We start from the raw sequence: 25,623 nt of genomic DNA, 5'->3' as shown, positions 1-25,623 counted from the left end.
ACCAACTGTGAGCTCCACCCCTTAAATTCTTTGGGAATTTTGAAAGTCCCTTTCCTGTTTGCTTGATGATGCATGCAGTGGTCTCAGCACATCTTTCCAGCTGACCATGCCTGCTCTACGCACGAGGTGATCCCCCACTTGGAGCAATGCCGAGCTGCTGGACCTCATCAGCATTTGGGGAGAGGAGGCTGTCCAGTCCCAGCTGCGCTCCAGCCATAGGAATTATACCTACGGGCAGCTTTCACAATGCATGACAGAAAGGGGCCATGACCAGGACACACTGCAGTGCAGGGTCAAAGTGAAGGAGCTGCAGAACGCCTACCACAAGGCATGGGAAGCAAACCACTGCTCCGGTGCTGCGCCCACAAGCTGCTGGTTCTACAAAGAGCTGGACGCGATACTCGGTGGCGACTATGAAGGCCACTGTGGATACTTCGGTGGCTTGTGTGCCAGTCGAGAGTGGACCAAGCCAGGAGGAGGAAATCTTGGATGAGGATGTGGAGGGGTACCCAGAGGCAGAGGATAATTCGGAGGTCAGAGATGCATGCAGCCAGGAGCTCTTCTCTACCCTGGAGGAGGCTAGCCAGTCACGGCTGTCGGAGCTTGGCGAAGCGCAAACAGGAGAGGAGTCCCTGGTAAGTGGCTTTGATTTTGGGAATTGCTTAAGCGAGTTATTGGGGGCAGGAGGGTTGCAGAAAGCAGGCTAGTTTCCCAATGATGCATGTACCACCACATGCCTAATTGGGGCAGCGGAACAGGGTGTTGATTGACTCCCTCACTTCACGGGAGTCTGCTTCAGAGATCTCCATGAAACTCTCATGGAGATAATGGGCAATTCGCTGCTGCAGGTTCTTTGGCAGAGCTGCTTTGTTTCTTGCCCCATTAAGAGTAACTTTCCCGCACCACTCTACTGTCACTGGACAGGGGGACCATTGCTGCACACAAGTGAGTCGCATAAGGGCCAGGATGGAAGCCACAGTCTTGATTCCCTGCTCAACCTCAGCAGTGAGATATCTTCCATTATGAACACAGCCTATGGAAAATGTGGGGACAGTAATGATTATAAGGTTCCCCCACTACAGTGCTGGCTGTCCCCAAGAGCCACGTGCCCAGTGTACAGTAAGGTCCTGGAACACTGATTTCTCCTGTCCCTATGGTTACTCACCATTTTGGGGGTCTTGTGGCTCATATTGCTTGCCTGGGGTCAGCCAGTTAGTGACAGGTATGTGAATAGTGTCTGTGTTTTAAATCACCGAATCAGTGGTCTGTGTGTTGCAAACAATACTGCTTCTGTAATATGTTTCATTTTGGCTTTACAGATATGACCCTGGGAGCCCAGCCTCCCTCTTTGTTATCACCGGCTGAATGACTGTGCAGAATTAGAAAGCAGCCACAAAAAACTAAAGAGGATTTTCTGCGTAATGTCATGATGTACTCCGTGGCCGAAAAACAAGAATTGAAGGAGTGGCAGGACACCAAGAAGAGAGACTGAAAGGAGAATTCAGCGTGCCAGAACAAAGCCACAGAGCAGCTCTTAAACCTTATAGAGCGCCAAGCAGACATGCTCCAGGCGATACTAGCACTGCAAACCTAGCAGCTCTGCGCCCACCTTCCCCTGCAGCCGCTGTCACAAAACTCTTTCCCAGGCGCCCCCCAGACACTGCTAAAACACTCCTATCAATCTCCTGCCTTCAGTCTGTACCCGCTGCATTCCACTCTTACCCCATCACAATCCAGCCCTGCAGACTTCCAGTACCCACTGCACTCAACAGCCATCCCTCTGCAGTACAGTACCCCCTGCATAGTACTCCAAACGACAAGGTTGCATATGTTACCTGGACCTATACAAATCTTTAACCGTCCCGGGACCCCATCTCTTTCTGGGACCCTCCCTTCCCCCATCACCCACAGTGCTGATTTGTTTTTTGTTTGTCTCTCTCCTCCAGTTGTTTTTTAATAAAAAAAATTGTTTTTGTTTGAAAGCAATCTTTATTCCATTAATTGAAAGCAAACAGAGCCCTGCAAAGCAACAGGCAATTTTCTTAAACTTTCGCAGTGCATCATCTGCACCAATCACAATTACCTCCTAGCATTACAAGCACTGCACTCCTGAGCGTAGCAACAAATATTAGTGACTTTCAGCTTCAAATTGCTACCTCACGGCATCCCTGATCCTTATGGTCCCACGCTGCACCCCTCTAATAGCCCTGGTCTCTGGCTGTTCAAATTCAGCCTCCAGGTGCTGAGCCTCAGCAGTCCAGCCCTGAGTGAAGCTTTCACCCTTCCCTTCACAAATATTATGGAGCGTACAGCATGTGGCTATAAGCATAGGAATATTGTCATCAGCCAGGTCCAGCCTCTCATATAGGCAGCGCCAGCGGGCCTTTAAACGGCAAAAAGCACACTCAGTCATTCTGCACTTGCTCAGCCTGTTGTTGAACCGCTCCTTGCTGCTGTCAAGGTTCCCCATGTATGGCTGCATAAGCCACGGCATTAAGGGGTAGACAGGGTTCCCAGGATCACAATGGACATTTCAACTTCCCCTGTTGTGATCTTCTGGTCCAGAAAAAAGTCCCTGCTTGCAGCTTCCTGAACAGGCTAGTGTTCTGAGAGATGCATGCATCATGCACCTTTCCGGACCAGCCTGCGTTAATGTCTGTGAAATGCCCACGGTGATCCACAAGCACTTGGAAAACCATGCTTCTCCGATGACAGGGCAGCTCTCATTCTCTAGTCCTTGTGCCACAGGCTGGAGCGAACTCATTGCATAGTCCCATGAATGTGGCTTTCATTATCTGAAAGTTCTACACCCACTGCTCATCATCCCAGACATGCATGACGATGTGATCCCATCACTCAGTGCTTATTTTCTGAGCCCAAAACCGGCATTCCACTGTGGTCAGCACCTTCGTGAATGCCACAAGCTATGTCGTGTCTTAACTTCTACACATGGTGAGATTAAAGTTGAACTCCTCTTGCCTTTATAGTTTAAGGAATATCTCCACTGCCATTCGTGACGTGTTAGTGAGAGTGAGCAGCATATTGGTGAACAGTGTGGGATGCATTCCTGCAGACCGAAGAGGCAGAGTGTGCAGTACACAAATGGTTGAAAGATGACACCAAATGCAGATGGAAGCACAGGGATTGCTGGGATGCGAAGTAATGCATCACGGGGCATTGGGACAGGACCCAGGATGCCCTGCGACCTCCTCTGCCTTCCCAAAACTCTTAGCGGCAGAAGAGGAAGAGAAATGCCCGGGGAGCAGCTGCCCAGAGTGCACCACTCTGAATACCGATGCAAGTGCCACAAGTGTAAACACATTATTGTGCAGACAGCAGACAGTTTCAACACACAACAGCAGTTTCCCTACTGCCAGCGATATAACTCTGCCAGTATAGACATTAGTGTAGATCAGTCCTAAGTACACTCAAGTTACTGCACTCCAGCTAGGCTAGCTCAACTGGGAAGAGCATACTGGAGTTACACACAGAGTAATGTGATTAGTAGCACAAAATGATTGGATTAGCTTCTGATTAATTGTAATTTGAGCTGTTGCATTTCCACAGCATTACTAGCTCATGCATCAGGATCGCTGGAGGGATCTTCAACCCACCCCTTCATCTCTCCCTAAGGGGCTAGCTTGTTTGTGTTTAAATCACAATTTAATTTGAGCAAGCAGTTTTTTGTGTGGACATGAGTGAGTTAGGGGTAACACTTCAGCTAACCGGGCTGTGAAAACACTCCCTGAGTTTAACAGTCCATTGGGAAGTTCATACCTCTCCAAACTATTGTTTCAGGCACTCTACAGGCAGACATTATTGCATCAGCTACACTATAGTATTTTATAATTTATCTTCTCAGTCTCAATGGATAGATCTTGCCTTTAAAAAAAATTAAATCTGAGAATCTAGGGCCTCATCCAAAACGAATTGAAGTAATTGGAAAGACTTCTATTTGCATTAGTGGGTTTTGGATCAGGCCCCTGGAGAACAAGATGGTATCTTTAAAAAAAAAAAAAAGACAAAAGATCAGGTGGCAATCAATGGCAATTCAAACCCTAAAGAAGAAGAACTGAATGAGGCAAGATGGCTGAGTTGAAACAGGTGGATAAAAAGTTTACTTTCTTGGGGTTTCAGTTTTAGGATTTGCCTACCCATTAAAGTTGTTCTAGAATAGATAGGTTGTAAATTTAAAGCAGAATAGCTATTCCTGAATAATTCCATGTGTAGATAAGCCCTTAAGGGCTTGCAAGGAAAAAAGCAGGAAGATGGTAGTGGATGAAGGAAACAAAGGGATAGTAAATTGCAGATTTGATGGAATAGAGGGCAAGTGAAGAGACAAAAGCAGAGGAGTTACTGGGATTCAGAGTTGAACTGTGGAGGGCTTTGAAGGAAAAGGAACTTCCCCCGAAGTCTGGGTCCACGCAGTCCCTAGGAAATTGCTTTACTCTTGAAAACACCGAAGCCGGAAACCTAATATCCAGTATTTTATAATATTTATAATATTTGTTATGCTCTCACTACAGGTATTTTCATTTACAAAATGGCATGAATGAAAACCGATCTGATTGGCTAATGAGGATTCCAGTACATATCAGGTGATTAATCACATTTCAAAAATAAACCACTACATCACTCCATACTTTTCTACCTTGACTCAAAAATATATTTTTCAATTAAGTATTCAAAGTTATAAATTATTATAACAATTTATAAATACTGTGTAGCAAATACAAAAAAATGCCCTGGTGAAAGTAAAAATGTAATTTCTGAGATCTGTCAGAATTAATTAATTTCAATTTAAATGCTCAGCCTTTCCTCTACTAGTAGCCATTAGCTTGTAGGTATGTCATAAGGATTCAGTCCTACTCTTGACTTGATTGGGAGCAGAATCAGCTGTTAAAATCTTGGTTTTGTAAAAACAGAAATGGTTTCAGAACTCAAAGCTAAATATACCATCCAACTGCTTTACTGTATCCTAAGCAAGAGCAATGGTACCTCTGATACCACAACCCTACCACTCAATCCTCATAGGGAAACAGCCGAGGGAATAAATGGGAGGGAGGAACAAGAGGCGGGAAAGGTGAGAACAAGAGAGAGAGATGGCAAGGGGGAGAAAGGGAATCTGCTTTTGATGTCACAGTTCTATCAACTCATGAATTTTTCATGGATAACAACTAGTTCTAAAATAATGCAGTACTGGCAACCCCAACAATTCAAAAATCATGATATTGGCACCAGAATCATTAAATTTTAATGAATTAATTTGGGGCTTATTTCCTGTCTTTTCAGCCTTCAGGGTGTTCATTTTCAAGCTTTTGTCTGCAACCTCCAGAGGTAGAAACTTTTTCTTAAATTAAAGCTGAGACTCCCATCTAATCATGTCTCCAGAAGTTAGAGTTTTAAGAAAAAGTGATATACTGCAAAATTCACCATGAAATCACAAGAATTGGCATTGCTGAATGCCATTACCACAGTATTTGTAGTTCAAACACTGTAAGGTTTTGATGCAAAACAGACAAAAACATGATTTCAGAGGAGCTTGTTAAATTCTTTTTTTTTAATGCATTCATTTGCAATCACATTTCTGCCTTTACTACAAATTAATTTACAGTGGAGAGTGAAGGCCACTGGCAAATGGAGAAAATAAAAGTGTAGGAAATTTGGGGTGGACTTGTGACAAATCCTATTAATAGTTTAAGCTAAACATGTTGTAAACTGACTAAATGCAGGAAATAAACATAGCTTAAAATGTCAATGACCAAAACCATACTTTCCACCCAGCAGAATAATTCAAACTCTGTATCATGGAAACTTTCATTTAGACTTTGATCCTGCAAATTACACTAGTCCAAATCACTGCACCTGCATGAAGTGTCAGTGAAGTCCATGGACTTTTGATAAGTATAGGGGACTATACAAGTGCACCTATTTGCAGGATCAGGGCTTTAGATTGTAAACTCCTATTTAGGCACCAATCCTTCAAATACTTATATGCATGTGAATAATTCTACTGAGTTGATAAAGTCATTCATGTGTTTTGCAGGACTGGCACCTTACATTTTAAAATCCTCAGGGTATGGCATCTAGCAAACCCGAGTGCTCAATCAATATATTTAAAATACATTTATTGAAATAAATCCATTTAAGAACAATAACAACAGGATGTGCTTTAGTAAGGTAGCGCCTGCCTGTCTTAGACCAGCTGAACTGAAGGTAGCAGGTCATGCTTTGTGGACCAGGCACTCCTAAACTGTGTTTAGGAGTTATACTTGAGAATAATTTTAACCACAGTATACCTCCATGTTCCACCTGAACTCATAGGGAAACATATCATTTTGGTCTTAAATAATGGAAGAGAGACATTTCTCCATAATTGTACTACCTGCATCAAAGCCTCTGAGATTGCAATTTGTATGAAAGAGACTATAAAGTACTTTGATATTTCTGTTCCTGGTGAATTGAGCATGTACTGTGTGGTCAGTTTTCAGAGTAGCAGCCGTGTTAGTCTGTATTCGCAAAAAGAAAAGGAGTACTTGTGGCACCTTAGAGACTAACAAATTTATTAGAGCATAAGCTTTCGTGAGCTACAGCTCACTTCATCGGATCCACCAAATGCATCCGATGAAGTGAGCTGTAGCTCACGAAAGCTTATGCTCTAATAAATTTGTTAGTCTCTAAGGTGCCACAAGTACTCCTTTTCTTTTTGTGTGGCCAGTGGCTTTTTCCAAAGTTAAGAAGTCAGCGAGGGTTTTGTGTGAGTGTGCGCAGAGAGAATTTTCGAAGTAGCAACAATTGATTTCTGAAGAGAGAAGAAAATGTGACACGGTATTTGAAAGGTCTTTATTCCCGTCTTTGAACACGAACTCCCCCGTTAGCAGCAGCTTTCTCTAGTGTCCAAGCGACGTGTCATTAAAATCCCAACCTGCTTGGGTACCACCTGATGAGGAGGATCCAGGTCCTTGCCCCATATAAGTCACCCCCCTCACTCTATAGATCTTTAGGCTGATAATTCAAAAATGGAGGATGAGTCTTCTCAGCCATTAATTAATAATGTAGCTCTCTGTCTTCCTGTGTGACACACACGAGAAGGCACTGGGCGGCCAATAAAGATGTAGGGTAGAGAAGTGAAAAGCTCCTCCCAGCAGCTCTTCCTCATTGAGCTGAAGAAGTAGATCAAAAACTTCCCAGGAGCTGAGGGGGAAGACAGCAGAGCAAGAGGAGGAAAAGAAGCGAGGAGGAGGAGATCTCTTCATATCCCACCCAGACAGAAAGGGGTCGGGACCCTATTAAACAGCAGGTAGGCAAGAGGAGGAGAGACCCCCATTATACACCACCCAAACGGGCGGACAAGGAAGTTCCCATTACACACCAGCCGGGAATGCGAAGGGTGACCCCATTATACCCTTCCCGGCAGAGACGCGTGTGTGGGGGGTGGGGGGAAGTCCCGCTGGACACTAGCCCGGCAGGAAGCAAAGGAGGAAGAGAAGTGATCGCCGCTACCCCTCCCCCCGTGTTTGCTGTGTAGGGAGGAGGCGGCGGCGGCGAAGGGGGAGTGGAAGTTGGTGTCCGGCCCGGCGTGTGCAGGTCAGAGGCGGGGGAAGGGGGTGACCCTGCGGCCGGGGAACCGGAGGAGACAAAGCGCGATCGCAGCAGCCGGGGTATCCCCAAGCCGAGCACGTTGTGTGACTCGGGGGGGGGGGGGGGAGAGCCGCCTCCGCCTGCTGCTCGGCGTCACGGCCCCATTGTGAGGCAGGAGGAGGAGGCGGGGGAGGAAGGATCCGCAGCTCCCTCCTCGCAGTCCCAGGCAGGCAGCGGCGTGTGCGGCACACAAAAGGCTGCCGCCGGATCCCCGTGCCGCCGCGACCCGAGCTCCTTCCCCGGCTCTCCTGGGGGGAGGGACACGCCGGGCCCCGCTCCCTCCTCCCCAGGCTGCCGCTCGCTTGCTCGCACTCACTCTTATTTTCCCTCCAATTTGAAGCGGGTCGGGGCAGAAAGGAGCGCGCGGAGCGGGGCGATGCCGTTGCTGCACCGAAAGCCCTTCGTGAGGAAGAAGCCCCCCGCCGACCTGCGGCCCGACGAGCGCGTCTTCTACTGCAGGGTCACCAACGAGATCTTCAGGGACTACGAGTAAGAGACACCCCCCCCCCGCCCCCCGCCCCCCGCGCGTGTGTCCGCTTCCCCGGGCGGGCCAGGGCACTTTAACCTCCCGAAGGGCTGGCATCTGGGGCGGGAGGGGGAGTCCCCGCTCGGCGCCCCGCGGACCCTCCGCTGGGAGCGCTGTGGCCGACGAGCCGTACTCCTCTCCGGCGCGGTGCCCCGCGGAGACCGGGGGAATCCCCTCCCCGGAGCCCGCCTCACCCCCCGGGGGCTCGTCGGGGTTAGGGAAGGGAGGTCCCTGGGGCGGCGGGGCAGCAGCGGGGCGAGCTGCCCCGGGTGCAGTGTCACTGTCCGTGTGCCTCGGCCGCGGGCCGCCAGGGGCGGTGGGGAAGTGAAAGTTGAGCGGGCGGCAGTAAGTGCCTGGCCTGGCCTCCTGCTCCTTCGGGGGAGCCGGGGCCGCATGTCGGCGGCTGCTAGGCCTCGGTGTGTGCACCAGCCCCGCCCACGGCCCCCAGAGCGGGGGCACAACGGTTACCGGGCCGCCGGCACTGAACCTCCGCGCGCCTAACTCGGCGGCTCGGCTCTGCGGCGGCCGGGCCGGGGTTTAAATGACGCCGCGGGGGAGCGGCGGCCCCGGCGTGCGTGGGGAGCAGCCTGACATGTGCTAGCCTCACTATTGTTGTCGTAGCAGCCGGGCCGGGGTGGCGGGGGGCGCAGCGTGTGGAGTCAACTCAGCCTCCCCCCGACCCTTCACCCCTTGTTCTCGCCCGGGGTTGGTGCGCCGCCCCCGCCAGCTCCAGGGCACTGTCGGGTTGGGAGTTGCTGGGTGACCGTTTGAAGTCGCTCCCAGCTCCCGGTCTTGAGCGTGCCCTGCCGCAGCGGTTGCCGTCGCTCGGCCACCTAAGCAATAGTAGTGGGGTTCTTTCGTCACACGGCTTTGCCGCCCTGAGACTCGTCCTTTGCGGTTGGGGAGGATTCCTGGGGGCGGAGGATGTTGCATCTGTCCTTGAGGGCACTAGTATCAGGGGTATTATTGGCGCATCTTCAATTCCAAACACTTTGCAGGCTCTCTGCTCAAAGCAGCCTCTTAAGCTCTTCTGTGCCTCCCCTTAATAAGTAACTGAGCTTCTCCATGTCAGAGGGACACCAACGTAATGCTGTAAAAGCACCCCAAACAAACCCAACACGGTTTCAAGTAGTACACTTACCCCTCAGGTTCCCCCTCCAATATTAATAGTTTTACAGTAATTTTTCTATTTTTTTAAATGTTTCTTTCCCTTGTTTCTGTGTTAGTCTGACAGAAATTTGTGAAACAAAGTGTTGTCATATGTACAAGGTATATTAAAAAAGGAGAGACAATTATTTTTCTCTATTCTCTCTTACTTATGCTGATTATAATTTTACTTTGTAACAGCAGTGGGTAAGAAGCCTTTAGAGAGAGATGACATTTTTAAAGCTGACCCTTTTAACTTTACAATCTGATCCAGCATTCTTTCTAAAATAAGAATGTTAATTAACCACCTCCATCCACCCACAAAATGTTCCCAAAAATCAAATCTTGTCTTATATATTTTTTTTTTAAATAAATGCAGCCTAGTGAGATTAAATCAGAAATACTTTCATTTGCAGCATAGGAAATTAGAGCACACCTAAGGCTTCTCATGCTTGGACTTGTTTTTGCTACTAAAAAAGACTTCACCTAATAAAACCTTAAAAGAAGTTGGATTAAGTACTTCTGAAAGGGTTTTCTGAGCAAAGTAGTGGAGGAGAGAATTTAAAAACAAAAGCCCTAAAGAAAGTTTAAGAAGTGTAGTTCAGAAGTGTTTGTATTAAAGTCTCAAGGATGTAAAGGGAAGGAACCTAGGGACCCAAGTTTTTCTGCAGAACATAAGACTTTTCATAATTCCATTATTTTGAAAGTTTCTTTTATAAATTAGAATTATTGTTATCACAGTATTATAGCTGACTCTCATTGACATCCCAAATGAAAATCAAGTGAGTATGTCCAGTTTAGAAAGACACTTAGTGGGATGAAGCTTTCCTAGGTGCATTGAAGAGGTGTGAAGATTAAAAAAATAAGAATGTCATTCATTCTATGGAAAGGGCCAAATTCCATTTTTAAATCTGGTTTGTAGGCTGAAGGATAAATTTTGGATTACATACTACACTCAGGTCTCAGTGAATCTCCCCCCAGATCTGATGATACTTTGCATATATATTCAAGGATTGAATATGGCCTTCATGTACTCACTAACCTCTCAGTTACTATTTATCATATTAGATATTGCTCTGTGGGAAAATATTCTCTCACTTTCTGGACCACTGCTATTTCTGCACTCGCCTGTTCTCCTTTATCTGTTTCTCGTCCCCTTGCTTTGTCTCTGGTGGTGTTTAGGCTGGAAGAAAAGGTGGTATGTCTTTAGTTTGGGTTGTTTTTTTAAAATCAGGTTAGCCAATATGATTTGAAACATCACTTAACAATTTGTATAGTCACAGTTTAATACCTTTAAAATTGTGTTAGCTGGTTGTGGTGTACCCTAACTGAGAATCTAGAATCGCCATCTACCATGTTTTTAAAGGTGGCAAATTCTGTCTCTACTAGTTGTAAAGTTGCATTTAAAAGTGCATTAGCTAACACATTTGGAAAACCTACCTTTTTTCCTTCTCTGTACATGACCAATGAGATTTATGAGGGCTGGGGAGTTCACACTTTCCAGACCCATTGTTTGTTTTATGCTCTGTGCAGTTGGGAAGACAACACTGCCTTGGTGTACGCTCACTTTGTATTTAGATTACTTTTGCAACCATAAGACCTAGTAGGCTGCTGGATCTAGCACATTAGGTGTTAGACACCTCAGATTACATTATGTGCTTAAGAGTTGGTATTTGTGCAAACTTGCAGTAATACCAACAGAAAACTTGGAAATCCATCTGGCTTTGAATTTACTTTTATAATTACTATTAGTAGCAATAGAGATGTGTTTCTCACATTTTTGTATCATCCCTTTACTGCTGGAGAGCCATCACGATAATAACCAATGCATGTAGAACTCAGCAGGACTAACATTTTAAAAAGACTATTTTTTTTAGTGATCTAGAACTTATTTTCCAATAGAGTGAAATAATATTTCATAATTCTGTAATCTATAAAAGAGGGGTTATGCAGTGAGATCGGTTTTGGGACCAATCTTATTTAATCTTTTTATTACTGACCTTGGCACAAGAAGTGGGAGTGTGCTAATAAAGTTTGCAGATGATGCAAAGCTGGGAGGTATTGCCAATTCGGAGAAGGATCGGGATATTATACAGGAGGATCTGGATGACCTTGTAAACTGGAGTAATAGTAATAAGATGAAATTTAATAGTGAGAAGTGTAAGGTTATGCATTTAGGGATTAATAACAAGAATTTTAGTTATAAGTTGGGGACGCATCGATTAGAAGTTACGGAAGAGGAGAAGGACCTTGGAGTATTGGTTGATCATAGGATGACTATGAGCTGCCAATGTGATATGGCTGTGAAAAAAGCTAATGCGGTTTTGGGATGCATCAGGAGAGGCATTTCCAGTAGGGATAAGGAGGTTTTAGTACCGTTATACATGGCACTGGTGAGACCTCACCTAGAATACTGTGTGCAGTTGTGGTCTCCCATGTTTAAAAAGGATGAATTCAAACTGGAGCAGGTACAGAGAAGGGCTACTAGGATGATCCGAGGAATGGAAAACTTGTCTTATGAAAGGAGAGTTAAGGAGCTTGGCTTGTTTAGCCTAACTAAAAGAAGGTTGAGGGGAGATATGATTGCTCTCTATAAATATATCAGAGGGATAAATACAGGAGAGGGAGAGGAATTATTTCAGCTCAGCACCAATGTGGACACAAGAACAAATGGGTATAAACTGGCCACCAGGAAGTTTAGACTTGAAATCAGACGAAGGTTTTTAACCATCAGAGGAGTGAAGTTTTGGAATAGCCTTCCAAGGGAAGCAGTGGGGGCAAAAGATCTATCTGGTTTTAAGATTCTACTCGATAAGTTTATGGAGGAGATGGTATGATGGGATAATGGGATTTTGGTAAGTAATTGATCTTTAAATATTCAGGGTAAATAGGCCAAATCCCCTGAGATGGGATATTAGATGGATGGGATCTGATTTACTATAGAAAATTCTTTCCTGGGTATCTGGCTGGTGAATCTTGCCCATGTGCTCAGGGTTTAGCTGATTGCCATATTTGGGGTCGGGAAGGAATTTTCCTCCAGGGCAGATTGGAGAGGCCCTGGAGGTTTTTTTGCCTTCCTCTGTAGCATGGGGCATGGTTGACTGGAGGGAGGCTTCTCTGCTCCTTGAAGTTTTGAACCATGATTTAAGGACTTCAATAGCTCAGACATGGGTGAGGTTTTTCATAGGAGTGGGTGGGTGACGTTCTGTGGCCTGCGCTGTGCAGGAGGTCGGACTAGATGATCAGAATGGTCCCTTCTGACCTTAGTATCTATGAATCTATGAGATGGCAAAATTTGCAGGTGGCACAGTTATTTAAGGTTATCAAGACTGGAGAGGACTGGAAATCTTTAGTGACACCTATCAAAGATAGGGAATTAAATAGTAGGATGGCAGATTAAATTCAGTATTGACAGTTGCAGATATTGCATGCTGGAAGGAATAATTTAAATTATTCTCATACCTGACTAATAGTAGTAGTAGGCATCCTTCTACCACGGATATGCACTGTGAGAGGTAAAAACCAACTGAGTAAATTCTTTATGGCAGCCATGGCTGTGACTGAAGAGACCTGCTCTAGAGAGAGAATTTCTGCTGCATCTGTCACATTTAAAGGTGGTGTTTCAGCCCTTTGGGCTCTACCTTCTGCGAGTGTTTTTTCTCCTCTGCTAAGCTGAACTGCTTCTTCTCTTAACTCTGGAGACCTTTGTTAAGCTCTTGTTTCCAAAAGCTGTGGTCCTGAGTGTGATCTTCCCAGTTATCCACATCCATGTTCATTTCTTTGAGGTCTCTCTTGCAAACGTCCTTGAAACGCAATTTTGGGCATCTTTTGCATCTTTTTTCAGATGCCAATTTGCTGTAGTGGATGTCCTTTGGGATGTGCCCATCATTCGTCACACATACCCAAGCTATCATAGGCGTCTCTGTTTGAGGAGTGTTTTCATGCTGGGTATACTGACCCGCTTGAGCACCTCAGTGCTGGTGACTCTGTCTTTCCAGGAGATTTTAAAGATTTGACAAAGGCAACATATATGAAAGCTGTTAAGCCTCTTTTCCTGATGAGAGTCTAAGGTCCATGCCTTGCTCCCGTACAAAATTGTGCTGATAACACATGCACAATGCACACAGATCTTTTGTGTTTTCTGTCTGTTTAGAACCTTACTAGGTTCTAAATTAACTGTAACAGGTCAGGAAAAAGATCTGAGTATCACTGTGGACAGCTCAATGTGTAGCGGCATCTGAAAAAACAAACGTTAGGAAGCATGAGAAATGGAATGGAAAAATTATAAAGCCATTTAAAAATTAGTGGTACTATCTGGTGCAATGTGAGGTGCAGAGCTGTGCAATGTTTCTTCCATATGAAGAAAGACTGAAAAGATGGGGAGTGTTCAGTACAGAGAGGAGAAATAAAGAGGGGACGAGAAAGAGAGAGAGAGAGAGAGATAGTTGGGGCACTTCTGTTTGCCCTGTCTCATAATATAAGATCAATGGGACACTTGGTGAAATTGAAGGTCAGCATATTTGCAACTGGTCAAAGGAAACACTTTTTACACAACTGCACAATCAGCCAGTGGATCACATTGACACCAGATATTATTGATGCGGGTAGTTTAGCAGAATTCCAGAAATGTGTAAATGGGTAATGAGAACATACATAGTTACATTACAGTGTTGGTATATTATTGTTTAAAGAGAAACCCAGAATTTTGGAATATATTCTTCAGGGAATAGCTAACCTCTAACTAAGGAGCTTAGGAAGAAATTATCTATAGGCAGATGAGTCCATAACTGCTCACTTTGGGGTGTTTTGTACATTGCTTTGAAGCATTTTGTATTTACCCCTTTTGAAGATAGGATATTTTGGAACATGGGAAATGCCATTCACACCAGCATCCTTGTAAGTCAGTATCCTAACATCATGCCTATGTGTACATTGTATGTTAGACGCCGAAAGGGATCCATATTTAAAAAAAAAAAAAAAAAAGATGACTGACTTGAGAAAATGTTTTTCTTTTCTAAATTCAGGATAATCCATTTATATTCTGCCCTTTACATTGGGTTTAGCATATGGCAGGATGAAGTAACATTTTGCAATATTTGATGCTTATGTTTTTAATTCTGTTTTAAGTAAACTTTCTTTCCTTAGTATTTTAAACTTTCTAAAAAAAAAAAGAAATTGATTTGAAATAAGCTTATTCTTAGACACACTCAACAATAAAAACATATATTTAGTAGGTCTTGGGGTAAGTGGAAACATTTGAATATGTTCAATTTAATCAGAACCACACACACCGTTTTGGCTGTTGCACAAGGCTGCAGAAACTCCTAAATCAGGCTTCTGCGGCCTTTCACAAAGATTCTCAGTGCAGAAACTGGATGCAATTTCTTTCTTTTTCTTTTTTTTTTTAATTGAATCTGACTCATAATAAATCCTTTTTACTTATTTAGTAACAGGATTGAACTACTTTTCAAGGCTTTTGCCCAGGATTTTGTCAGTCGGTTTATTCTTGCATAAAAAGTTAACTGTTTACATTGCTAATACTTTGTTCATTTATAAATATAAATAGAACCATGCCATTCAAATTCATGGTTTAGCATAAGGGCCTCCAACAAAAGGAAGTCCAACTTAGTCTCTGGATTGCAACTTGATTTTTGCTACTCTGGAACCCATGGAAGTCAAATGGGGTTTACATAGGCTGAAGGGTTCATGCTGATGGGCCTCAACTGCCATTCCATATGAACTTCATCCTAATATGTTCAGGTGCAGAGATCTTGGAACAGTTGGTGATATTAAAACGCCATATATGTCACAGCTTTTCAACATAAAGGGATGTGATAAGGACACAATGGCAATTTTAACTCTAAATGTATTTGCTTTTGTGAATTTAAATGCAACACGAAGTATGCTCAATCAAGCCTTTTATTTTTCGATTTCTTTTAACATAAAATATTGTAACTACCGCTACTTAGCTGTATTGGTAGCTTCTATTTACATAACTGCAATGGCACAAATATGTCTCCATGGAGCAGGAGTGCAGGAATATTAAAAATCTATTGACATGATGTTGGTTTTTTGTTCTCTCAGACCCAGTTTGTGACATTATAATATGTAACAATAACATGTTAATGACCTGTGACATAAATTATCTGTCTGATGTGCTATTTGTAGCTGCTGGCTAAAGTGAAGGGATGCTGCCAAGATTAAATGTAATCAATTTTTTAAAGCGAAAGAGAGAGAGAGAGAGAGGTGAAAGGTAGTATCAGGGACTTTGCTGACTCCTGTGTCTTTGTGACTATTCTGATTAGTTTTATAAGCACATTTACTTTTTTTGCAAATGATTTTTTTCTCCATGCTGATGTGTGCAAAAACCCACTCAAAACAAAAGAGTAAACTAACTACAGTAAACTACTATGTTTTCCTCAAACCTGTTTCTTTCATGGTAATCTTAGCTTTCACTTGTAACAAATTTACTTGTAGATTTTACTTGAGAGATGTGTGGGTTTTTTTTTTTTTTAAGTTAAAGGTTTCATTTAAATAACATGTCTGTCCCCACCACTCCCTCAGAAAAAGATAGCAGCCCTGAAAGGGACATTGTCAATTTGATATTTACGTTTCAAGTGAACAATTTTTAAAAAACTCCAGTTTCTGATGGTGCATTTTTTAAATAGTATATCCTGAAACTTTTTAAAAATAATTTGTTTGAAATTTTTTTCCTGATCTCCTGTTGATAATTCTAGAATCTCCTTAGCAAAGGAAGAAGTAGGTGACTGACAGGGAAATAGTGGAACTATACACAAAGGCCCCAGTCCTGCAAAGATTTAGTAAATATTTAACTATATGCATTGAAGACTACTACTAGTGTGTAAATTAAGTGCATGCATTAGTCTTTGCAGAATTGGGGCCAAAGATGCTGTGAAATGCACAAAGTAGAGAAATTGGTGTTCTTTTAAGGAACTTTTCCTAATGTGTGGGAAGCTCCCATTTTGAAGGCATGTGGAAGACTAGCTGGGAAACACGGCCAGACTCTCAATTATCCTGTAGAGTCTCAGCTTTCATGTACACAGTGTCTAGCTGTTATGGTTGCAATGCAAACTTTGAAAAGGTGAAGCAAATGTAAATGATCCACAGATGTCTGCCTGAGTGTGTAAAGAGCCTAAAACAATAGTTCTTAGGTGTGAGCTGCCCCATTCACTTCACTGGGTGCTAACTCAGATGACAATAATAATACTTTGTATGATAATACAACGCTAATATAATGATAACATCCTTGTTAACTGTTTCACTCCTCATCAAAGCATAAAAAAAACCAACCAATCACATTATGAAGATGTATACCAGTGTATCCCAAAGTATGGAGTTGACCCTCTCTCTCCCGCACCCCCTGGGGGATGGGGCATGATAGATTAGCTTGAATGACACAGAAGATGTTAAATTTGTTGTGTGTTTTAATGTATAACAACACACAGTAAGGTTGCGGGAGGGGGGCGGGGCAGGCGGCAATGATTGATTTCATTATGCTGAAGTGGTCCTCAGCTTTTAAATGTTTAGGAAACACTGCATTAAGGAATGTATATTTAAAGGCACACTATCAAACTATTAGTTGATCAACAATATGTGATGTATTTTAACAGCTATAATCTACTAAATGGCTTTGATTCTACATTAACTTAAAAAAATCAACTATTTTATCTAGAAATGAATTTAACAAACCACTATTTTGCCAGGTTCATCAAAAAATATTGTGATGGGCTCACCCTGCAACAGCTGTTGAATAATCAATACTGTAGAAATTATCCTGGTGTACTAAACAGGAAGTAAACAAGAATAAACATGGTAATTTCAGTATTAATTTGAACACAAGAGGGGAAGAAAAATCAATATTTGCCAAATTAAAAAGGGGGATGGGAAGAATCTGCAGAAAAAATATTTTAATGCTTTTATAAGAGCAATGCAAACAGTAAAAGAACAAAAACTATTTCAAAGAAGTGCTTGGTGTTATTTTTTAACTACCCCATTGATGGGCCAGAACACTCGAAAGCACTCAAGTGTTTTGACTGCTGAAAAGCAAAGTGGAACTTAAATGAATTAAAACCATTTAAAAAGAAAAAAATTGCAAGACTGTTTTATACTTGTACAATTTTAGGTGCTGATTTTGTAAGCATATACATAGAATGTGGTGTTAAATTTAAACCCATGAGTAGTCTCATTGAACTCAGTGGGACTACTCCGATATATAAAATTACTTGTGTATGTGCGCTTTTTTGCAGGGCCTAAGGGCCTGATACTGTCCTGTTAAAATCAGAGGGAGAGTTTTGCTGCATGTAGACCAGGGGTCTCAAACTCAAATGACCATGAGAGCCAAATGAGGAAAGTACATTGGCCCGCGGGCCGTACCACTGACCACGTCCCCCCCACCCCGCTGCCCCAGCCCTGCCCCCACTCCACCCCTTCCATGAGGCCCCGCCCCTGCCCTCCCTCTTCCCACCCCTTTCCTGCCCCCATACCAGTCCCTTCCCCGAACCACGGCCGATGGGAGCTTCGGGGAAGGTACCTGGAGGAGTGGCCAGGACAACACACAGAACCCTGTGCCCCCCATCCCTCCCCCAGGTCCCAGCTGCTTCCCAGAGTGGTGCAGGGCCAGGGCAGGCAGACAGGGAGCCTGCCCTGCCCCCGGTGCTCGGCGAGCTGGAGCCGCTCTGGGTAAACGCTGTGGGGGGGGCCGTGGGGAGCTGGCGGTTCACAGAAAATAACCCCGTGGGCCGCGTGTTTGAGACCCCGATGTAGACTGTAGTGAGAACAGGTTTTGGCCCTACAATAGTAGATTTATCAAGCACTGAAAAATTGGGTTGAACAGAAGTGGCAAAATGACTCTTTCAGTATTCCATCATGAATTGAGAGCCAGTAATAATGTGTTCTATATATACTGTGATTACTGTAATTTAAATCTGGAGATACTACAATCTACAACTTGAACAGAAGCAGTGCAATGTTTAAATTTTAGACATGTAAAGAGTGTTTTTCACTTAGTTGGTCAAAAACATGTGACACCATATTAACTGTGAATAAACTGAAGGTGTTAGCTAGAATTCTATTCATTTTTTTTTCTTTTTTTCTTTTTTTCTTCATTATAGTGACTTTTTTGAACGCACCATTCTGTGTAACAGCCTTGTATGGAGTTGTGCTGTGACAGGTAAACCTGGACTCACATATCAGGAAGCACTGGAATCAGAAAAGAAAGCCAGACTTAATCTCCAGAGTTTTCCGGAGGCACTCATAATTCCAGTTCTGTATTTGGCCACCCTTACCCATCGCTCACGACTTCATGAAATCTGTGATGAAATCTTCGCTTATGCCAAGGATCGATATTTTGTTGGTGAAACAGTGGAAGTAGTTAGAAATAATGGTGCAAGGTAAACACATTTTATACATATTATTCATTAAATATGTGTTATTGTACATCTATTTTTATTATTTACTTATTCATTTATTTATTTTTACAAAACTTGGGGTTATGAATTCTGTAACAAGTTATTTGTAGGACAAGTACAATGTCTCTTGCTAGCCATGTGATTAATGCTGTTTATTATGTTACTAGTGGCTAGGGTTGGATTCCTGGGATCAGTTTCTCATTCCTTGGCTTGGCAGTTACTGTGATTGCTGGAGGCAGCACATCCAGCCCCTTGGCATTTTTTTCCAGAGCGGTCCTATTGATCCTGAAGTAACATTGATGTGTTTTGAAGGAATTTCCATTCAGCCCTCTGTCCAGGAAAGCCACTGCAGTGCACGGAGCGGGCTGGCGTTTGAGTGGTTTGACATCCATTGATGTCCAGAAAATGTGCTGTGTGATCTAAAGGTTACTTGAATGGAACACAGGAAAATTTTTTGCAAATTATCATGATTTTTTAGTGGAAAAATGATATAAACATTGGTGAGAAACTATTAGTTGATGTACTGGGTTACAGATTTACAAACTTTTAGAGTGAGATGTAATTATCAACTAGGGAACATTATGAATGCCTGCTAAAAGTGTCCTCAAAGACTTCTTTGATAAGGCTTCTGGAATGAAGTAGTGTGGAAGTCACCAGATGGTATTTTTGTACCTCAAAAGTGGCAAAATGTTAGAAAGAGAAATAAGCAATTTAAGCTGGGTTGTTCAAGTTTTGTAATTAGTAGACAAAAAACACTTCCATTCCAAAAGCATTAGTTTGTTACAGGAACATGCTCAGAAAAGTGAGGAATGGTGAGAGAGTGATATAATATTTGGTCATTCCGGGGTGCACATATTTTCCTATAGGATTTTTAAGCTGTTTCTGCTCATACTGTACATACGAGCATGTTATGAGCTGTTAACAATGCTTCTTTTTAGTATTATCTTTATATGAATTACAGAAGCTTTTAGTTAGGGGAATGAGGGGTGAGGCTACTACTATTAAGGATTTGGAGAAATCCTGAATTTTAAAGGTATTTTTCTCAGATGTGATCACTTTCATTTTTGAATCCATTAGTTTAGAGTTAGCTATAAGTGTGTTAGTTGGGTTGAATTTTCCCTTACAGTACATTGTTTCTCTGAAGGGACCAGGAAATGTTCTTAATTTCAAGTCATAAAGTTTTCATTTAAGTCTCAATCCTGTAAAGATTTCCACATGCTTAAATTTACACACTGAATAGTTCCCTGGATGGGAATACTCAGTGTAAATTTAAGCATATGCATACATTTTTGCTGGATTGGGCCTTTATCCTGTTGGGGGCAAGGCAAGCTTTGCCAGGCCATGAAGTAGTCAGATAGCATGACACAATAGCCTGTGGATGTCCTCAGATCCATGGCAAAAACCTGTGTATGTTAGAGGGGATAGGGCCTGCATATTTATTGGAGGCCCACCCTTTCATGTGATTCCTGGCTTTGCCTTTCTTCCATGGCAGTACAGATACGGAAATAGTTGTATTATGTAGTGGGAAATAGGATTTTAATCAAATAATTAAAATACAAGTCCATGTGCTCCAATGGAATGTTGGCGAATTCAGATGTTTGATTTTGCCATATAAGCCCACTCACATTGTCGTCTTCTTGGGCCTGCTCTAAACCCCTGACTGATGCAGCTATGCTGGCCTAACCTCAGTGTGGGGGTAGCCATGTCAATGGAAGAATGCTTCCATCAACACATTGTTCAGGGAGGTGATGTTCCTGCTCCTATATTAAAAACCCCGCTGTCAGTGTAGACTGAATCTATGCTAGGGGATTATGCCGGCACAGCTAGGGTGATGTACTTAAGCCGGTATAGTGTAGATGTACTCTCAGAGGCTCTACCTCTACCCGGAGGTCTGTACTGGGCCCAGTCCTATTTAATATATTCATGATCTGGAAAAAGTGTAAACAGTGAGGTGGCAAAATTTGCAGATGATACAAAACTACTCAAGATAGTTAAGTCCCAGGCAGACTGCAAAGAGCTACAAAAGAATCTCTCAAAACTGGGTGACTGGCAGATGAAATTCAGTGTTGATAAATGCAAAGTAATTCATGTTGGAAAACACAATCCCAGCTATACATATAAAATGATGGGGTCTAAATTAGCTGTTACCACTCAAGAAAGAGATCTTGGAGTCATTGTGGATAGTTCTCTGAAAACATCCACTCAATGTTCAGCAGCAGTCAAAAAAGTGAACAGAATGTTGGGAATCATTAAGAAAGGGTTAGATAATAAGACAAGGGTATGGAATGGCTGCTTTATGAGGAGAGATTAATAAGACTGGGACTTTTCAGCTTGGAAAAGAGACCACTAAGAGGGGATATGACAGAGGTCTATAAAATCATGACTGGTGTGGAGAAATTGGTGTTATTTACTCTTTCTCATAACACAAGAACTAGGGGTCACCATATGAAATTAATAGGCAGCAGGTTTAAAACAAACAAAAGGAAGTATTTTTTTCACACAACACACAGTCAACCTGTGGAACTCCTTGCCAGAGGATGTTGTGAAGGCCAAGACTATAACAGAGTTCAAAAAAGAACTAGATAAATTCATGGAGGATAGGTCCATCCAATGGCTATTAACCAGGATGGGTAGAGATGGTGTCCCTAGCCTCTGTTTGCCAGAAGCTGGGAATGGGCAACAGGGGATGGATCACTTGATGATTACGTGTTCTGTTCATTCCCTCTGGGGCACCTGGCATTAGCCACTGTCAGAAGAAAGGATACTGGGCTAGATGGACCTTTGGTCTGACCCAATATGGCAGTTCTCATCTTCTTACGGTTTTACATCATATCATTAGTCTTAGTTGAGCACTAGTTCTGATGTTACAAATAATTTGAGCTTGTTTTGTGTGGGGCGCTGGTTGGTCTCCTTTGTCTCTTAGTTTTACACTTTAGGCTTGGCTTAGCTGATGGTCAGAGATTTTCACTCCACCTTCTCTGGATGTCTGGTTCAAGAAAGAGATCAGAATACAACTTCAGGAGGTGGTGTTGGTGTAAGAGAATATCCTTTCTTTCTTTCCTCATGGTTAGTCTTTTGTAAGGTTTAGTGTCCCCTTGCTTTGCCTTGGGGACTACCTTTGTCTAGTTAGGTGTTCTAACATGTTGGCTATAGCTCAGTGTGGACCAATAATCTGGTATCTTGATCTGAAGTCATTGTAGAATATTCCTATCTGAGGTGGACACTTTCTAGCAAAGTGCTTGTGATCACCAACAGAATGCCCTTTTTAAAAGTGGACGTGTGAGAGGCCCATGTGAGAAGAAGTTGGCAACACTTTCTATCAAATGGAATAAGGCCAGTTCTCACCTTGCTAAATATAATGTTAATCATCAATTACCCTTTCACACGTTTCCATTTGTTTCTTTGGACACCTAGTGAGCATGTTAAGGGAAAATGTTCGGTTGAAAAGTAGATGCATACTAGGTTAATGCAACTATAGACAAAGTTTGCTGCCTTGTTTCTTCACAGGATGAAATTCGGAGTCTTTTTCACATTTCCGTTTAGAGGATAATGCACTCCTGTAAAATATTTGTTCATTTCACTTTGAGAATAAATTGAAATATAGTGCTATTGTTCTGATCAAATTGCAGTATAAGTTTATCTTTGAATAATTGGATTTGCCTCAGTAAGTATTACATTTTATCTGAATTTTAATCCTTTAGGAGAATTTTCATTCATTTTTTAATACAAAGGTGACTGACTAAAATATGCTTGTTTTTTTTTATTAAAGTTAATAATAAAATAAATTTTAATAAAATAAATTTTATTAAATTTATTATTATTTTTTATTTTTTTAATTGGTGCGTGAATTAAAATGTGGAACTACAAAATACACTCAGATTTGAGCAAAATGCCTCAAATTAATGTAATCTTTTAAAAGGACTAATAAAAAGATTGATTTAAAGGCGTCAAGAAAAATTTTAGGTAAAAGGTCTGTTTCTACTAAGACCTAAGCTGTTCAGGTTTGTCTACTCTTAAACATATGAGCATGAATTGTGTATTTTGTAAAATTTAACTATTATACATGCACTAAGGCTGATAGGCTAGAACAGTAGTCCTGCATGGCTTATATTGGAGGTCCAATGTAGCTCTTTAAAATTCATGGCAAATAAAGTGCAAAAATCATGTTACTGCTAAAGTATCTCTCTGTTTGGAGCCATATAATTAAACAGTATAAAGAGATGGGGAACAAGACATAAGTTATTCCCCTTTTACAGCAGTTGACTGTTAATTGGATTTTGGCCTATATTTTCATAGTATTGCATGGGGGGGTTAAGTGTAGAAGTCCATGTTACATGTAAATATTTTTATTAATGTGTATTGATCTTCTTGTGTAGCTTTGAAATTTAGCCTGAAGCCTAAACTCTTATTGAAAATATGGTTTTCAGGCAATATAGAAATTTACTGTATAAGATCTCTTTTGACCTATATTGCTTTGATCTATTTTAATAAAAAGAAATGTGGCCACAGTCACCTGTAATCAAATCATACTTTTTTTGTCACTGAGAGTAAGGGAGTATGTTGGGGTGGGGGGTAAGAAAGACACTGTCAGTGGATTTCACAGCTGTTTCCTAGGAGGGAGTACAAGAACATTGAGACTCAAGAATCCTGGGTCCAAGTGCAGGTTCTGAAGTGTGCTCTAGTTGTTACAGGTTTCAGAGTAGCAGCCGTGTTAGTCTGTATTCGCAAAAAGAAAAGGAGTACTTGTGGCACCTTGGAGACTAACAAATTTATTTGAGCATAAGCTTTCGTGAGCTACAGCTCACTTCATCGAATGCATTTGGTGGAAAATCGAATTTTTGTTACAGACCATTCTGCCTCTTTTCCCTTCTCTTGCTCCCTCAACTCTGGCTCCTATAACTTCCAGCCTGTCCATGTCTTCCCCTCTGCTCCTCAACCCTTTGCATTTGAGTCAGGCTGCTTCCTCCTCCTCACTGCCATGGTGCCACAGGAGAAACACTGAGAGTTCAGGAGAGACTGTCTCCCTGCTGTTGGTTACTATGTCTAGCATCATAGCAGTCTCCAGCAGCCAGGAAGAGAAATTGCAGGGAAAGTCCTGCTCAGTCCCTGCAAGTCTCTGAATGGTGTATGCATAATCATTCTCCAGGAGTGATATGTGTCAGCTGGCATGTAGGAGCTGCAAGGCAATGGAGCATGCTCACTGCAGACAGAATCTGTGAATTTCTAGAGAATTTAGCTGCCAAACAAATGAGCTTCTATTGAGCATGTGCAAACTGCATTTTTTTTTCAGTGCTTATAAATTGGCCAAATTTAGGCAGATTTTTAGGGGGATGTCAAAAGGCAGCTATGTGTTTTGGTGGATACGGGAGGGGGCCCTCTCCTCCAAATTTTAAGTCCTCGTTCTAACGCAGGGAGGCACATAGGGTTCTCAGCTAAATGATATTAAGAATTTTGTAAAGGAGCAAAACATTTTTACAGTTTTTCTGCTAACATAATTGCTGAAAAGATTACACTATTTTTGCTGAAGCTTTCAAAAAATTCAGTCTGAGGCAGATACCCAGCATATAAAATTTCTGCCCAGACAATTCAAGTTGGGAAAAATTATAAACCATTATGGAAAATGTTAGGTAACTTTAACTATAGGCATTGCTACCAGTGCTGCCTGTAATTCTGTTATCTTCTAAAACTGTTTGGGATCCGAAATCCTCTATATTTTCAAAGCAATTTAGTTTCTTCTTCCTGTTGTTTAAATTCTATTCCAGTTTTAGTGAAAGAAATGTTTAAAATTAAAACCAGAATAATATTTACTGCTAAAAGTAATGAATTAAGATATAAAGTTGTGAACTAAAACATTAACAACCTGTATGCCTCACTGAGACAGAAGGAAAACGTTGGCCAGGACACTGGGATTATCCCCAGTTTCTTTGGAAAAATATTCTGGGATCTTAAATTTCCATCTTGCACTTTACCAGAAGAAGGTCTTCTGTTTAACTTCTCACCTAAAGGGTGACATCTCTCACAGCAGTAGATCCATTTAGTTTTGCCTTGTGGTGTCAATACTTATATACAGGATATGTATCTAACCAGTTTACTGAATTCTGAGTCCTGGTATGATGCTTGAAACTTGGAACTTTATGGCAAGAGTGACATGCTGCTGGAAATAGCATTGTGCATCCCCAGCCAAACTGCAACCAAAATAAAACTTACTGTTCTGTAGTTCAACACAGTCCACTGAGCTACGTGGCCTATTCCTGTTTTCAGTGGAAGCTAGGAGCCAATATACCTTTGAGGATCTGGTCCTAGGAGTTATGCTGCTAAACTCAGTGGGGTAGGGTTGGGTCCAAGGTATAGTTTTAATATTTAATTGATTTTAATTAAGCATGAGTCTTCTGAGACTTTAGTATTACAAACAATATAGTGGCCTCCTTTGCTGGGGTGAATAAATCGGAAGTCTATAAGTCATCATAAATCTATAGGGCCATTGGCACTGATTTGGGTGGTGAAGTTGTTGTGCAACCTGCATTTTAGTTCTTCTTAGTTTTTCTCAAATGTAATTTATACCGTGCCCTCACATTGCCCATTGAGGCACATGGGATACTGTACAACAATAACAGTATAACTTAATTTATAATAAACACCACTAAACCAAAATTAGATAGAAGGGTTACTAGAATGCTTGGGGAAGGGAGTAAAGGGAAAGATTTGCATAGAACAGCTGTCCATTATCAAGGGGGAATAAATTTTATATTCTATCTGGTCACTAGATTACACTACAGCGAAAGAATGATTGCTTGCTGACCTTAGGCAAACAACGCTAGAGTGCAGATATCCAACAGAATAAGGTTTAAGTGAAAGTAGTGCTTTTGAAAAGTGCCAGATTAA

At 42.2% G+C, this 25,623-nt stretch overlaps 1 protein-coding gene across 3 annotated transcripts in view; it reads left to right on the top strand.

Moving 5' to 3' along the window:
• The first annotated feature begins 7,784 nt into the window (after positions 1-7,784).
• Positions 7,785-25,623, top strand: part of BAZ1A (bromodomain adjacent to zinc finger domain 1A) — a 117,106-nt gene continuing 99,267 nt past the window's right edge. For 2 of the 3 annotated variants that reach the window (XM_038405915.2, XM_038405913.2), the window contains exons 1-2: positions 7,785-8,130; positions 18,445-18,723. In XM_038405915.2, the coding sequence (XP_038261843.1) occupies positions 8,018-8,130; positions 18,445-18,723 (392 nt within the window). In that variant the 5' untranslated portion in view covers positions 7,785-8,017. The remainder of the gene's footprint in view (positions 8,131-18,444; positions 18,724-25,623) is intronic. The other variant, XM_043516594.1, reaches the window with a different exon arrangement.

The sequence above is a fragment of the Dermochelys coriacea genome, chromosome 6 (genome assembly GCF_009764565.3).
Source record: "Dermochelys coriacea isolate rDerCor1 chromosome 6, rDerCor1.pri.v4, whole genome shotgun sequence".
In the NCBI taxonomy this organism is placed as follows: Eukaryota; Metazoa; Chordata; order Testudines; family Dermochelyidae; genus Dermochelys; species Dermochelys coriacea.
The sequence above is the reverse complement of the archived record's forward strand: the minus strand, read 5'-3'. Positions and strand labels throughout refer to the sequence as shown.